The 16,701-nt window shown below is 44.2% G+C and overlaps 1 protein-coding gene across 1 annotated transcript in view; it reads right to left on the reverse strand.

The window, feature by feature from the left end:
* The window catches only part of PCDH17 (protocadherin 17), a gene marked incomplete at its 5' end in the record, with an annotated part of 87,716 nt that extends 76,662 nt beyond the window's left edge, over positions 1-11,054 (reverse strand). The window contains one exon of the mRNA XM_084279149.1: positions 8,427-11,054. Within this exon, the coding sequence (XP_084135275.1) occupies positions 8,427-11,054 (2,628 nt within the window). The remainder of the gene's footprint in view (positions 1-8,426) is intronic.
* Between the last annotated feature and the right edge of the window lie 5,647 nt (positions 11,055-16,701).

Raw genomic sequence — 16,701 nt, forward strand, 5'->3', positions numbered from 1 at the left:
ACTGCCTGAAACTAATTTCACATGTCTGTCACTGCAAGAGCTTACAATGCATCGATCAGAGGTCCCACCCACACAGCTGAAATTATGCATTTGTATCTTGCAACAAGACTTTTCCTTTCCCCTTTGTGGTCCTCCTTTGGTGCGCCATGGGGATTGCAGCACACAGCCACCCAGCAGGGAATAGGATGCGATTAGAAACTTTTCTATTATGGGTGGAAGTATTTTATGAGCCAGAGGAACTCTGATCTGATGTGTACATCACAAAGACAGTAGAAAGGTCCGTGGCTAAAATAGAAAACTACTCACCTGAAGGACTTTACTTGCTTGTAAGGCTTATATAGCATACTAAATTGAAAACAGATCTGCATGAGACTGTATTGAGGGCTGAAAGGGGAAATCTCACTGCATGAAGCGGAGATGCAAACTGATCTTTATGCTGTCCTGTATGTGAAATGTTAACAATTGGTTGAAACTATGCAGTAATATGTTTAGATGTAGGACTGATCAATTTTGAAGACACATCATCATAGTAAAAAAGGCGCTCATCTTAAGCAAGGGACATTAATTGATCTTACATTGTCTTTTCTGTACAGGTCATGACGCTAACTAGTGGAAACAATTCAGCAGAAGAAAGTGATGCTTCTCATGTGACCTTAATAAGCAGAAATTGTAAGAGTAGCCTTTGGGATTTAGCTAGAAAATATATGACTGCTCAAGGAGGTTATTTAAAGCACTGCCTAATATCCTAATTAACAGGGACATTCATATGAATTTGCTTGTTCCTGAATGTATTACTTAATACTGGGTATTTTATCTAAAATGCTTAATAATTTATATATTTTTTTTCTTTCTCATAGGATTTATAGTAATTAATCCAGAATCTTCTTCTGCTTGAGAAAAAAAAAAGAAAAAAAGTCTGTAACAGACTCAAAAACTAAGGTTGCACTAAAAAGACCATGACAAATGTTTTGCTAGGGCTTAGAACTCACCCTAGCCAAGATTTATGGCAGGCTGTACACTACTCCATTTCATCTCATCATATCAGCAAAAGCAGCAACAACTAGTTAATCTCCTTGCTGCCCCCTTAAAAACATAACAAATGAAACACTTAAACTCAAGGAACTTTTCCCAGAATCATTGTGCCACTGTCTCCCTAGTATCTTATCCTTTTCCTTTTTTTTCCATCTTTTTTTTTTTCTTCTATTTAGGTAAGAGCCTGCAGTCCCCTGAGAGTTTCACTTGTTTCCTATATTTTCGAACCCTTTAGCATTAATTTCAACACTTCTCTTCTTACAGCTGCAGTACAGATACAGTTGAATGTATAAAGCTCTCAGGCTATCTGCTGCAAAAATTTGTCCCAACTGTTCTGCTTTGACCTTTTGACATCAAAGGATTGCTTCTATACTTTTAAAGATAAAAGCAGAGCTGTGTTTCTGGTCCAGTCAACAAATCATTGTTTAAGTTGTTTTCATGGAAAATTCTTACCTGTTGGAAAATACTAGTACTAGTGTCAAAATCTATTTTCGTTATACATGCAGGCACTCCTCAGTCTTGAAGAGCTATCTCAAGACCTCTGCTGTGTATCCTGTATGCTTTTCTTCAGAAAGAGTAAAAATATCCATATGCATACATTTTATTTTATATGTAGAATGAGTGTTTTTCATAGTGAAACCTAAAACTAATTTTACAAACCATTTAAACTTTTGTAGAAACACCAAAAGAAAGAGAAATCACAACATATGCATAAATATTATCCAGTATGTTCCTGTTTCCTAAGGAGGGAGATAGTGAAAAGGAAGAAAAAAATGATGGAGGGAAAATTAAAAAAAAAAAAACAAATTCAACAAGTTTGCAGACAAATATTGTGACTTGGGAAGAATTTTTTTTTTTAATGACATTTTACCCTCATTAGAGAAGTCAGGTGGCATCTGTGCTTTCTCAGTACCAAGTGATATTTGCAAATATTTTACACGTACGTAAAGACAATTCTCCGTGTAACAACATTTGCAGAATTTTGAGGTTAATGCTACATTATACATTCTTTAAAAAAAATGGGAAAATGTGAAAAATAAGTTCAGCAATGTGTTCCACACTGTCTTTGATTTCTTCTTTCAGCTGCACAGCTGATTATCTTACAGTTCACATCATAGCTTTAAAATCTTCTAAAACTCCAGTTTCTTTAATTGTTTGTAAAGAAGCTGTAAGAAAACATTACAAAGGGCTGAAATCTAAAAATAAAGAGCCCAATCATACTATTCTTAGCTGCACTCTGTAAGGCTTTTAGTCACAATTTACTCTTGAACCACTGAAATTATTGATGAAGTCAAAATTATGCTATTGACTGAAATGTGAATAACAAGCCTTTTCATCAACGTGTGCAAGGATAACAGAAACCTGACAAAACCTATTGTTAAAAGAAAATTCTTCAAAGGATCAGTCATTGAAATTGCACTGGTAATCACAAATTTGTGTGGATTTTCCTATTTAGGTTTAGGCAGTGACAGTGAGCACTAACATGAGGAAAGTAGAGGCAACTCTAAGAGCCACTGAGTCCTGTGATCCAGTAAATCCTGTATAATTTGCTTCATGTCTTTTATTACAACTACGCTAACTTTCTTAAACTCTTAGACTTCATAAAAGAGCAAATGCCACAGACTCATTATTATTCTAAACTTATTGGTGAATAAGATTTTCTGTTCTTGCAATATTATTTTCACTCTCATCATATAAGTATTCTACTTCAGACTCTTAAATTATCTTTTTCTCTATTATGTTTATTGTTCTGTATCATGACACTTCATCTTGGAAAGTTCTTTAGATGTCATATAGACCTTTATATATTAAGAATGATCCCTTTGAAATAACATTTCTATAAACAAAACCAGCAAGGAGCTCAAGATCAGAACCGTAGCGCATGTAACATAAAACAGAAGCCCAGTTCTACTTCCTCTGCCTATTTCAGCAGCCAGGGCAGATGCCATTGTGAGCAGTTTGCTGCCAGATCCGGTCCATAAATATATGTACTTTGTGTCACAGTACTAGGGAGTGTATCTTGATGAAAAATAAAATAATACTTCAAGAAAATATGTAAAAGATCCTATCCTGAAATTCTTACACAGACAACCCTGGTATTGTCTTCATGGAGTAAGTAAAACTGAAGCTACAGAACAATGTTGCACAAAACCATACTAATGTAGAGTGTGTTGAAGCAATGTGAACATTCACAGTAGCTATTTTGCAAGACATCTAAACTTGCAAAACATTGTAAAAACTACTATAATGCATCTTAGCCAGGCAGTTCTGAGGCTTCATCTTATGATAATCTAGTGTCCTTAGATATGGCCCTAGAATATTAAGTTGTGAAATTTGGGGAATTGTAGGGTATGAACCTGCACGCAAACTTGGCAAATGTGTAGAACTTGCCTCAGAATCCTCTTGGTGCAAAATGTTAAATTCTACTAGCTCTGGTGACAGAGACTAATACTGCTCATTTGCAGCAGAAAATATACAAGTTTAAAAAAAACCCAACAAAACAACAAACCCAACACACAGCAACCCTCTGTTTTCAGATAGGAATTTAAACGACTGAGAACGAATGTAACTTCTGAGAGGAAAGCACCTTTTACTGCAGCAGCTGCAGACTTCTTTTTGTAATCTTGAAATTTCTGAGCTGAAGTTTCTGAGAGGAAAGCATGAAATAGTGTATCGAAAGACAGAGCCCTGCTAATGTAGCTTATGTTTCTTATTTCCCCTGAAGACTCTTCTGAGGTACTACTAGGCACTGGTACTTGACAGTAATCTGTTGGCACATCATAAACATCAAGTATTAAGAGTGATCTGCACTTTATCTTAGAATGCTACAGGACTACCTAGTAGAGCAGCTGCAGTGATTCCCAGATTGAGAGCTACTTGCAACGCAGTCATTCATTCTTAGCTGTTGTTTAGCAAAAGCTGTGACCGTTGTTTTCTTTACTCACTCCCCTCTCATTCCTGATATATCTACAAACCTCTCCAAGTTGCACCACCAGTATAATAATAAATAATCTCTAGAATGACCAACAACACTCTTTGCATATGTAGCTTTCTACACTACTGTTAACTCACTTTGAGGAACCTGATTCCAGAACTATTCGTTTAAAGAAACTGTTTGTTTCCCCCCTTTATCCATCCACTTTTTTATCTTTTGGAAACCTGCAAGGAGAAATTTTGACTTGTTCAACCAGGTAAAGGTGAGCTAATTAACTCAGAACTTTCTGGTAGGGTAGACATGAACTTATATGTGTATGTATGTATACGATTTTTTTTTTTTTTAATGTCTGCTCTTCTAAATAAAGCAAAATCCTGTTTTTCTCAGGTGAATAACTCAGCTTTAGATTCACTCAACAGAATGAGACAAACAGAAATTGCCCAATAGTCTTTAAGGTCTAGAGTGAACAGAAATCTTCTTTCAGTCACGTAGAGTTACCATTTTCTCCTGCTTTCCTCTTTTTTTTCCCAGTAAAACAAAGAGTTTGGACCTTATGTGATTAAAAGATCCCATGGAATTTTTAATCTGGCAGTGAGAATTGTATAGCTGTGGCCTGTATTTAAATATTTTTAACTGACCTGCCCTTTGAAAGTACTTATTCTAAAATAGGTTTAGAATATGACTGCTGAAGTTAAAAGCAATGAAACATGCTAAAGTGTAAACTATTCTAACTTCACAATATATTACCAAACACTAGTCTTCATACACGTAACCTCATGTGTGCAGCAAATCACAAATGTCTTGCTTTCAGAGGACCTAAGCATTTGCAAGTCTTTTGCACCAAGAAAAGATGGAGGTATATTGTGTCCTTGGCTATCCATCCAAAATTTTAGACATTTATGTGTGTGTGTGTATATTTGCATGTTTAAATTCTTGAAATTGTATGGTACTGAAGAAATTAATTGATTCATGTAAGGAACATATGCAACCAAGGCATATAGGTGGATGATACCAAAGTAGTTAGTAAACACACAAGTTGTTAAACTGTGTGACTAATGTATAACAGAAGATGCTTAGAGAGGCAAGATTACACCACTCTCACACATATCAGGCAGTATTGTATTCAACTGCTGGTCATTTTGGGTCAGTCTGAAACCCATAGTCACTGAGTAACACTTTACTCCACAGGTATCCATTGATATAAATTGGGCTATCTGTAGAATAAAATACTATTCATGAGAAATAGGGGAATCATAAAGCCTATTGACTTTACTAGCTCATATTGCAAAGCAAAAAAAAAAGAGAAGCATTATGTATTCGTAATAAGAGTGAGAAAATTTGGATCATACTGAGAAAGAATTTATTTATTTGACTTTAAATATTTAAAGACCCAATCAGATGTACTAAGTAATAATATAATATTTAGTATGTGTACATATATCAGTCGATATATGTCTGTACATATAAATATATATAAACAAACATAAAGTTCTAGGAACAGGCTCCTGCTAGAAAATGCTGCCATTAAACACTTGCCGAGAAAATGACAGTGAAGAAAAGCAGTCCCATTATACGAATTGCATAGTGTGAGATTATTGTGGATCTGGAAAAAATGAAGTGAATATTAGCTAGAGAACACTTACACAACTCTCTGCCTTTCCTTTACTGTGGTAACAAAGAAAACTGGTTTTTTTGGAATTGACTAATGGGGGAGATGATAAAGCAGCTGTTTGGGTTCTGTATCTTTTTTTCCACTGTCTATACCTTCGATTCCTAACTGTGCAATTTACTTTTCCAGACACAGGTTTCCTGGAGTGATTAAGGATGTAGTAGATCCAGAGAGAGGGCTGATCTTTTACTATTTCTCCCCAAGTTTGCGTTTTGAATTTTACATGAGGCAGAAGTACAGGACCAGACACAAAGTAGAGTCTACATTCTAAATGCAAATTTTATATAAAATTTACTCCAGGGATGTGGAGATGGAAAATACAAAATAGATTTTAGTAATGTAAAATTACAGTGAAGGGGATCAGATTTTCCCACCTAGCTACTTTAAATCTGGGCTTTTCTTAAATAGAAGCCAACTACTCTGTTTCATACTGTGCATTTGTTTTGTCAATACAAATAGAAAATATAGTATCAATAAGTAAGTTTGAACAGGTTGTTCACAAGGGAAAAATGAAAGTTTCCTAATCTACTGGCTGGACCATCTAAATATTCAAAACACTCTGTGTAGATGTTAAGGGAAAGTAAAAACAATATTAGAAATACCAGTATGTGCTATGAGGAGTTGCAATTTACATTTCCCACGGTTATCATAACGAAAATTCTTACAGAAACCACAACACACCTTTTTAAGGGAGGAAATTCCTCTTTTAGCTTTATATAGATCTCAGAAAAAAAAAAAATCATGATTGATATTATACAGTGAACACTGTAAAAAAAATGAGTCATATTTTCCATAGGGATTTTACACTACAATTGAATCTTTACTACTCAGTAGCATCAGTACATGAATTAATTGCTTTATATAGACATTACACGGTTGTAGGAAAGTATAATTTTCTGTCCTTTAGTAACTATTACACTTGTCAGTAGGAAAAAAAAAGTGTTCTTTTTTTTAGCATTCTGACAACTCCATTTTACAGTAAAAAGTTGACATTACTTAAACAAGTGTCATTGAAGGTTATTTGTTTTTAAAGCATGAATTATAAATCAAATTATCTTCGGTTGTGCCCTAACCTAAACTCTTTTCTGAAGTGCCACTTTTTGTTAAAATCAATTTCAAATTTTAAGTATTGTTCCACTCACCTAATTGATAGCAACACAAATTCATGATAGGCATAAAATGAAATTGTTTCTGTGACACAACTCAATAGTGGGTTGAGGATTAGTTCACAGTGACCTTGTACAGACAGACTTTTTCTTTTTTTTCTTTTTTTTTATTTCCCAGTTATAAATATTTTCTTTACATGCCATCAGTTCCTAGAATTTTGGTTACTCCACCTGCCAATTACTGATGGCTGCTTCTACTTTAAAACAGTAGATGCATTTGGCAACTAGAACATTCACTGTTCACAGGCTGCAGGGTAACTCAAAGGTATTATGAATTTTCTTTTTGGTACATAAAGTGTCTACAGTGCAACTTCTTTCCCACTAGCTGCATACACAAAATGAGTCTGTGTCACTTCTCATACACTCAGCTCATTCCCCTATGACTCACAACAGCATATTAGGAGAACCATGGGATAAAACAGATATGACATTTCAAATATATTTAATAGTCATTATCCAGAGCCTGCTTTCAATCCAAAAGTTAAAAATCACTTTGGAACATACCTGTAGTATTTGAGCATTAAGCTGCATTAATCATGAAGTAATACTTTAAATTAAATCAACTGGAGCCAAATTCTTCTCTCACCTTCACGCTGTGAGTTCACTGTTCTGGAATGTCTCTTCTGAGTTTTGACTTTAAAACTACCTGCTACAAATTAAGTCATTCTTTTGTTAGCAGCACCCTATATCCAATGGTCCAAATTCTGCCATTTCTCACACTCACAAAAGTCAGTAGAGGACAGTGTGGATGTAACTGGCAGCAGAATGCAGCCCAGCTATAATTTCTAAATGAGCTTTGGTGGAAAACAGAGCATCTAAATCTTTCACTATAAAGCAATCATCAATATTGACTCAGGCTACTGGAAATCTGACTAGTTTTGCCGTTTTATGACAGGATGTGAGTTTTGTTAACATTTGGGGGTAGGAGGGAATCACCACACACATTTTTCTTTCTATTTGACTAAGCAGAATTTTCAACACTGAAGGTTTGGTTGTTTATGGGGAGAGGAGGAGGCAATGGGGCCCTGATGATACTGGCTTGCATCAAAAAAATAAATATTTATGTATATATATTCTAAAGAAGGAAATTAAAAAAATTAAAAACGTACACCTGGGAAAGATAGCTCATATTTACACACAGGATTGGAGGGCTATTATACACTGTTGCAATAGATGTCCTCAGTGTGTAGAGTTTCTCCCACGTCCGGTTAGTTACTGCAGATGATACGACTGCTTTAGAAACACCCTCCCGTTTCTCCACCCCAAACCAAAGCAAAGTATAACCTGTGGAAGCGCCCACCTCTAGCTGCCAGTCTTCTGGGAAAATACCCCAGTGCCCCAAAAGTACTAAACACCTGCCTGCACTCTCACATGCACCTCTTTTACACTGCTGTAACTCTGTTTCACTGGGAATTTACTTTTGAATCACACAGGGAAACACCAGTGTGACAGTAGAACCAGACCCACCAGATATGGTCTGGTTCCACTTTCATTAAGTTCACCTCTCCTTAGTGGCTTGTGTTGGTCCCTTCAGTGGTGCCTTACAGCAGATTTCACTGCAGACAAAAGGTAAAGTTAAACCAGCGTCTAAAGTGAGGTCCAGGGTATTCTAAAAGTCTCCTACCTGAATTATGGACATCCGGCTCGGGGGAGCCTCGCTGGCGTTAGTCCCTTGCCCTGTGAAGCTGGTGTGGCAGCCCACATGTCCCTGGGGTACAGTCAGGTTGTTGGAGGCGGGCTTCAGGTACATCACCTCAGATCTGGGAGAGCTGAGGGGCAGGCGCGTCTGGTAGTCAAAGTACATAGGTGAGGTGGCCAGGGATGGGCTGCTCACCACGTTCATGACATTGAGGGGGCCCCGACTGTCCTCGCCCTCACTGGGCACCAGCATAATGTCATTCTTGCTGATCTTCTTCTTCTTGCCCTTGCCCCCTCCACTGCCACTGCCTCCTCCTCCCCCGCCATTGCCTCCCCCTCCTCCCAGCTGAGGGTGGCTATACTCGGCAATGCGACAATTATAGGTGCGGATCTCCTTGTTCTCTCGCTTGCACTTCACGGCAATAGTGATCATGGCAGCCAGCAAGATGATGGAGACAGTGCTCAGCGTCACGATCAGGGGGAGCGACAAGTCCCAGTGTGGTCGCCGATGCTGCTCGCCATTCACCTGCGGCTCGCCAGCCTCGGGCAGGGGCCCCGCCAAGGCCCTGACAATGAGCTTGGCCACTGCAGAGAGGCTGGGCTTGCCATGGTCACTGACTTTTACCACCAGTTCAGCCACAGGGCTGAGCTCCTCCCAGTAGGGGTGCAAGGTGCGTATCTCACCGCTAGTGGGGTCCATCTCAAAGAGGTGCTCCTCATTGCCTTCCACAATCTCATAGGTGAGGCGCCCACTCTCCCCAAAGTCACTGTCCAGGGCACGGACGGTACCCACGGGGTAGCCCACCCCAGCATTGCGTGGCACCTGCAGCTCAGCAGTGTCATTGATGAGGGCAGGCAGGACAATGAGGGGAGCATTGTCATTGACATCGAGCACAGTGACGCGCACAGTGGCATTGCTTTCGCGGTGGGGTGAACCCGAGTCTTTGGCCAGCACACGAAACTCAAAGTGCTTTGTCTGTTCATAGTTGAAGCTCCTCAGGGCGTAGATAGCACCATTGGTGGGGTTGACGGAGACATAAGTGTAGATGGAGACGTCGCCCACATGCCCGGGCAGAATGGAGTATGAAACTGTCCCATTTTGTCCCAGATCAGGGTCCTGAGCCAAGACAGAGCCCAGGTATTCTCCAGGGATGTTGTTCTCGGGCACCTGTAACACGTAGAGGTTCTTGCTGAAGCGGGGTGGATTGTCATTCTCATCGAGGATACGGACAGAAAATGACTTGGTGGAGTTGAGTGGGGGGTTGCCCCCATCACGTGCCACAATGGTCACATTGTACTCGTCTTGTGCCTCACGGTCCAGGGGCCGGTCAGTGACCACAGTGTAGAAGTTGTCGTAGTTCTCCTCCAGGGTGAAAGGGACAGCTCCAGGTCCACCACCACCACCCAGCACCCGGCACTGGAGCTGCCCATTCTTGCCTGAGTCACGGTCAGTGACCCGCACCAGGGCAATGACAGTGCCCGGTGGGGCAGCCTCACTCAGTGCTCCCTGGCGAACAGAGACAAAGCCAATGGTCGGTGCATTGTCATTGCGATCAATGAGGCGGACGGTAACTTTGCAGTGAGCAGGGATGGGATTTGGCCCCAGGTCCCGAGCTTGGACATCGATCTCAATGAGACCACTCTCCTCATAGTCCAGGTTGCCCTTGACACGGATGAGGCCACTCTGTGGGTCAATGCTAAACAGATCACGGACACGCTCAGGTGCGTAGCCACTGAAGGAGTAGAGCACCTCTCCGTTGGTACCCTCGTCGGCATCGGTGGCATTAAGGTCAATGACGGCAGTGCCCAGTGGTGCGTTCTCTGGCAGCTCTACCACATAGGAGGCTGCCTCGAAGACAGGGCTGTTGTCATTGGAGTCAATGAGGCGCACATTGATCTGCACTGTGCCCGAGCGTGGTGGGTCGCCGCCATCCAGTGCCGTCAGCACCAGAGTGTGGTGACTCTGCTCCTCACGGTCTAATGGCTTCTGGATGACCAGCTCTGGAAACTTTGTGCCATCACCGCGGGACTTCACATCAAGGGAGAAGAGGCCATAGTCATCACGGGTGAGCAGGTAGGTGCGTAGCCCGTTGTCCCCGGCGTCTGGATCGTGGGCGCTGGTGAGGGGGAAGCGGGTGCCCGGCGCAGCATTTTCTGAGATGTCCATGTCCACCTGGTCGGAGGGGAATGCCGGTGCATTGTCGTTCAGGTCCTGGATCTCCACCTTGATCATGCAAATCTCCTGGTCATTGGCGAACACCTCAAGGGACAACTGGCACTTGGTGCTGCGCCGGCACAGCGCCTCACGGTCGATGCGCTGCTTGGTGTAGAGCAGCCCACTCTCTCCGTCCACGTCCAGGAGGTGAGGGGCCGAGTTCTCCAGCACCCGGAAAGTGGACTTGGGACCGCGGCCACCTCCGGGCCCGCCGCCGGGAGCGCCGCGCTCCGCGGGTAGCATCCCGCCTCCTGCCGCGCCCGCCGCCAGCCGCGCATCGCGGCCGATGTTCCCGATGACCGTGCCCGCTCCCTGCTCCTCGGGCACCGAATAATTCAGGTTCTTCAACGACAGGGCGGGAGCCCAGCAGAGGAAGAAGCAACAAATGGAAAGGTACATCCCAGAGCAGGGGTGAGGGTGGCAGCAGCTTCAGCGGCGACCAGGGCAGTCCCCCTCTTTTCTGCCTCCCGCTCTGGGTTTGTTCTTTCTCCTCCGTCGGCTCTTTCTTTTTTTTATTTCTTCCCTTCTTTTCCCCCACCTTTATATTTTAAGTTCCTGAACCTGTTGCTCTAAAGCATCTGCAGAGACACAGGATGAGAGGCAGCAAATGGACCATGTAGCTCAGAGGGAGGGAGCAATCGGGGGGGTCGGAGGAGGGGGGAGCAGCTTCGGCAGCGTTTCAGCAAGAGCTTGCCGTGCTTGCAGTCCCCTCGCAGTTACTTCTGCTGTCCAACTTCGGCAGTGGAAGTATTAAAAAAAAACAAAAATCAGAAAAAATGCAAAAGATCTTCTCCTCCGGGCTGGCGAAGCGTTCCTGATCCTTGAATCCCCGCAGATGTACAAAGGATAATAAAAATAACAACAATAATAAAAAATCGGTGGCAGTGGCTGCTTTTTTCTAAAAACGATCAATTTTTTTTTTCTTTTTAGATATGTGTATTTATATATACGTAGGAAAGGGGGAAGGGGTGGCCACAGGTTTGTAAGCAGGGGTAGAAAAGCTTATTTGCTACTCATCGCTCGTGATGCTGTTGATGGAGTGGAGGGGTGGGAGAGAGACAGAAAGGGAAAAAAAAAAAAATCTGAGCTTGTTGTTGAAGCCCTCTTCGTGTGCAGCGAGAGGCAGTGAAATGTCTGATTGCACCGCGGGGTTGTTGGTTTTCAGGGAGTGTTTTGCTGCATTTAGAGATCTAATCTTGCATTGCTTGCGGCGGAGAGCTGCATCTCGCTGCCATGGGTATTTCCCCCCTCTCTTGTCTCGTACACCCTCACTGATTCCTTCCCGAATCAGAAGGCGAGGGAACGAGGATTGCAGGGCAAGAGAGGAAAACAAGACACACACACACCACACAACCTCCCCCCCACCCCCCCTTAGCGAAAACTAGTGTTCGGATTTGTAGTTTCCTTTCTCTCCCTCTCCTACCAGCCTCACACTCGTCCTTTTGGGGGGGTCGGGAGGTTGGAAAAATAAGCAACCCACCAGCCGACTGTCGTCATTAGCAGTAAGGATACATTTTGAGAGAAATCACAGACTGTGCTCAATCAGATGCACACTTGGGTTTCTTTAAGACAGGCCAGTAGCCGCCGCCACCACCACATCCTTTCTCTCCGTGTGTCTATGCGTGTGTGCGTATGCGTGTCTGAGGAGATGCACTTTTCTCCATGCAGTTTAATTCCAGTTTGCTTTTTCCTCCAGCCGAGAGGAAATCAACAGGCAACCCATGGCTGGACGCATAGATTTAAAATTTCAAAAAGGGGGGAAAAAGAAAAAGGAAAGAAAAAAGAAAGAGGAGAGCAAAAGAGAGAGAAGGGGGGGGAGGAGGAGGGAGGGAGGGAGAGAAAGAAAGAAAAGCTACCACACACACACACACTCTTAGTCTCTCGCTAAAAGGGAAACAGTCTCTGTATTCACAGGGCTGCGCTGTCAAGTGCCTCTCTTTTCTTTCTATTCAGCATCTCCTTCCAATGACACTGCCGCCTAGTCCTCTTCATTTAGGGGAGGGGAAGAAGAGGGAAAACAATTCTTGCCGTGAATAAAGTGGGAGATCTTTTAATCGACTAATTCGCTTATATTAAAACCTATGCAGTTCCGCGATTGGTGTGATGCATTTTTTACAGTCCTTTCAAGCTTTAACAGTCTCTCTGGGCATCTTGGTACAGGGGAGAAGACCTGAGGCAACGCCAGATGCGTCCCCCCCTCTCTGATACACCTTTCCCAGGGATACGGTGCATAGGCAAATATTGGGGAAAGGCAACTAAAATTTTATTTCAGGTTCTTTTAACAACCAGAAATAAATGAATGGTACATCCAGAAATGCAGGTGTTTCATGTGCTGGATGAGTCAGATCCAGCGAGGGGAAGGGGGGGGGGGGGAAGAAAAAAAAAAAAAAAATCACATTCACTATCGCCTCATGTTCCTCCCTTCACAGACATTAGTTGCAGCTTCTTCCTAACGCTTCTCTGACTCACTCTATAGACAGGAAGAAAAAAAAATATGAAAAATCAGATTTATATTTTGGAGAGGTGGGGGAAGGGGGTAGAGAAGAGAAAAAAAAAAAAAAGGAGAATGGGGATGGGGGGTGGGGGGGGTGTCGGATCCAGCTACACTTTTACTATACCTCTTTCTCCGGGAGACTGAGGATCAGGAAAACAAGGCTGTTATCCACTCACTGGCACAGAGGCGCGTCTGTCTCCCGCTTTGCTGAGTGTTTTTTAAACCACCTTTCCTCAGTGTTATGTGTGAAATAAATCAGAGATTTCTCATGACAAAAGGAAAAAAACCCAACAACCAAAGCATAGGCTCCCAACACATAGCTCACAGATCTAGTTCCGAGTCTCAGTTCTGCACTGTTTGGGGTTTGGGTATTTTTTCTGTCTCCTTTATTTGAGTCCGGACCCAAAGTACACAGTTAACGCTGCAACCTGTGGTAGAGAGGCTTTCGAAAGAAAGGAAAAAAAAAAAAAAAAGGAAGGAAAAAAAAAAAAAGAAAAGTATTCTTCTCTGCCTCATTGATGGGTGGCCCCTTGCGAACAGACGGTCGCCAGTCCTAGCCAGGCAGCACGCGAAAGGAACGCCGATCCCCGGTAAACCAGATCCATGTCACCAGCCGCCCGCAGGTAAGTGGAGAATTCGGCGAAAATTCAACAGTTGGAGCCGCTCTCTGCCTCTCTCTCTCTCTCTCTTTCCCCCCCTCCTCCTCCTCTCCGCCTCGCCTCCCTCACTGCAGCACTCGCGGGGCCGCCGCGCCGCGCCGCGCTCACCCAGCGCCGCTCGCCGACTGCCTCTATTCACCTCACGCCGCGGCTTAAACATTGATACGGATTCCCCGCCAGCCAATCGGAGGCTGCGGCGGCGACCGGCCCCGACGCCCACTGGCCAATGGAAAGAAGCGGGCGGGCGAGGGGGGCGGGGCCCGGGAGAACGCTGGGTGTCATTGATTAGATCGGTTCGGTGGGAGACGCGCAACGTGCGAAGGGCTCGGGCGGGCGGGCGGGCTGCGGTGTCTCGTCGCCGCGCACCGCAGCGCCGCGCCCCCGGTCCCCCGTACCTCCCCCCCCCCCCCCCCCCCCCCCAGCTGCTCCCGGCTTCGCGTTAATTTATTTATTTATCTCTTCCCCTCGTCCCCGTGTCCCCCCCCCCCCCATTATTTATTTTTGAAACATATTAACGAGCCATCAGTGATGACGGGTGGGAAAGGAGGGGGGACGCGACACCCCCGCACTCCTCCAAAGCACTGCGAGGGCGAGGACTTGACTCCGCGGTACGGTTCCCGGAGTCCCCCGGGAGCCCGGTGTTCACCCCCCCCACCACCACCCCGCTCCTCCCTCGCCCCGCCACCCCGGGGATGCATAGCGCGGGGGACGAGTGGATGGGAACCTTCCTCCCCCAACACCCGTCCCTCCCCGCGCCCCGGTCCTGCGGGAGCCGCCCCGCGCGGGTCTCTCCATCGTCAAGGGGCAGGTCCCGGGCGCCGCGACACCGTCCGGAGACGCGGTGCTGGGGGTAGCGGGTGTCGGGCGCGGCGCGGTGCGGGGCTCGGGGCCACAGCAACGCCCTCTCCTCCCCGCCCGGCGCGGCGCGGCGCCCGCCTCCGCCCCCGCAGCGGCGGGAGTCTCTCGGCCGGGGGCGGCGGGCGCGGGGGGAGGACTGAGGCTGGAAAGGTGAGTGCTCGGATTGCCGGAGAGCCGGTCTCGACCCGCGCCTACCGAAACGAAGCTGCCATTTGTGAGTTGTGAGTGACGAGCGTGTAAGTAGCGTGAATCATTTAGGGGGAAAAGAAAGGAAAAAAAAAGTAAAAGATGAAAAGAAAATAAAAGGGGGGGGGGAAGGAAGATAATAAACTGTGGGACAGTTGTAAGAGGCTCTCGACAATTATTTTAGGAGTGGCTCTCAGAGGATTCAGTTAAGAAAGCTGCGCTTTTCGCTTTGCTCAATAGGATAACCTTCAGCCCTTTCTGAGTTGCGACGTCCATAAATATAATTTGGCTTAGAGAAAGTCTTACAAATTTATAAATTCAAATAACTGTTCCTCCTAGACCCATCTCCCGTCCCGAAGACCTCTTTGTAGCTTTTGAAACGGATAGTTTGCCATGCAAAACGAGTCTGCTAGTAACCATTATAAAAGTAAGACTGTGTTAAAATGCAGTATATAAATAAACTATACATACATTAGTGGCAGCGTAAAATCACTACTCTCGGACGTGCCGGTTTTCTGTAGGAGAGCGACAGGCAGACAAAATAAAGGATATGTTTACAAAATGGGCTTTCCTGGTTCTGAACGAGGGCTTCAGATTGGCTGATGAAAATCGGAGTACTCGGCTAAATCGCTTATTTGGAGAAGTCCCCTATAGGAAGGAGCAGCGCGATTTAAAATATATATATATATATATGGGACAAACAGCGGAGTAAGACCCTGACCTAGCAGGAGACCTCGCTTCGCTGTCACTTGAGTCCTGTGCTGCGCTTTCCTTTCCTTCCCTTTCACCGCGGCGTATGCGGAGCAGGCAGGATGTCCGAAGATTTTTCTGTGCAACTTTCTTCTAATCTGGGCGGGAGGGAGAAGGGGGAAGGGGGGCGGGGAGCGGACACACACACACACACACATACACACACATCCCATCAAAAAACCCCAACCAAAACCCAACCATCAAATCAGGGTCATAGCAATTATGTCACGGCTCCCTCTAGCGTGCCAGAGGTACTGCTGCATTTGGGGCATATACGCTGCGTGTGTGTGTGCGTGTGCGGGTGTGTGCCGAAGCGTGTGCACATACGGCAACTCCTTTAAGTTTCCTTTCTGAAGGAGCAGGAGAGCACCAGCAGGATAAAACAGTATTTTTACTATTACACATTCCAAGCGATATATTTCTGACAGCGTTTCTCATGGTTTACTTATGTTAAAAAAAAAACCAAACAACCTAAAAACCCCAAAGGGACAAAAAACCCACAAAACCCAAGATAATTTTGACTCTTTTTCTTTTCTTTATTTTTTTTTTTCCAGGAGACTAGTGTCTACATACTTTTTTTCCTCCAGCCTAGTGAATGCCTTTCCTTTTTTATATGACTCAGCATTACACAATAAGCACTCTGACTCCACAATGAAGTAAATACATTTTAGGGCACTCTGCAGTTTGTAAAACAAGCACTCGAGGCTCTGAATTAAGGGGGAAACTATATAACCCTTTATTCAAGTAACTGGAGTCTTTGCTTGTAAAAAATCTGCCTTTTTTATCAAACATCTTGCGGCTTGCAGCATCCCATTGATACGAACGGCATGCATGGAATACCTAGAGGAAAAATAAAATCTGAATCACTCACACTAGATCCTCAAACCTATGACTGACTACCAGGTGACAATCATAAATGAAACATTTACCCCTTGCCCTGCAAGTCACTGTGGATTTTAGTGTTAACTTTAACAGAGCTACTTTTTAAAACTCATTTTCAGATATGACTGATTATTAGCAATTTCTAATGATTTATTTGAAATTATATTATCTTGACACCTCTAGAAATTGTGGCTCTTACACCCAATAGAGACTTTAG

The sequence above is a fragment of the Gallinula chloropus genome (genome assembly GCF_964237585.1).
Source record: "Gallinula chloropus genome assembly, chromosome: 1".
NCBI classification, from domain to species: Eukaryota; Metazoa; Chordata; class Aves; order Gruiformes; family Rallidae; genus Gallinula; species Gallinula chloropus.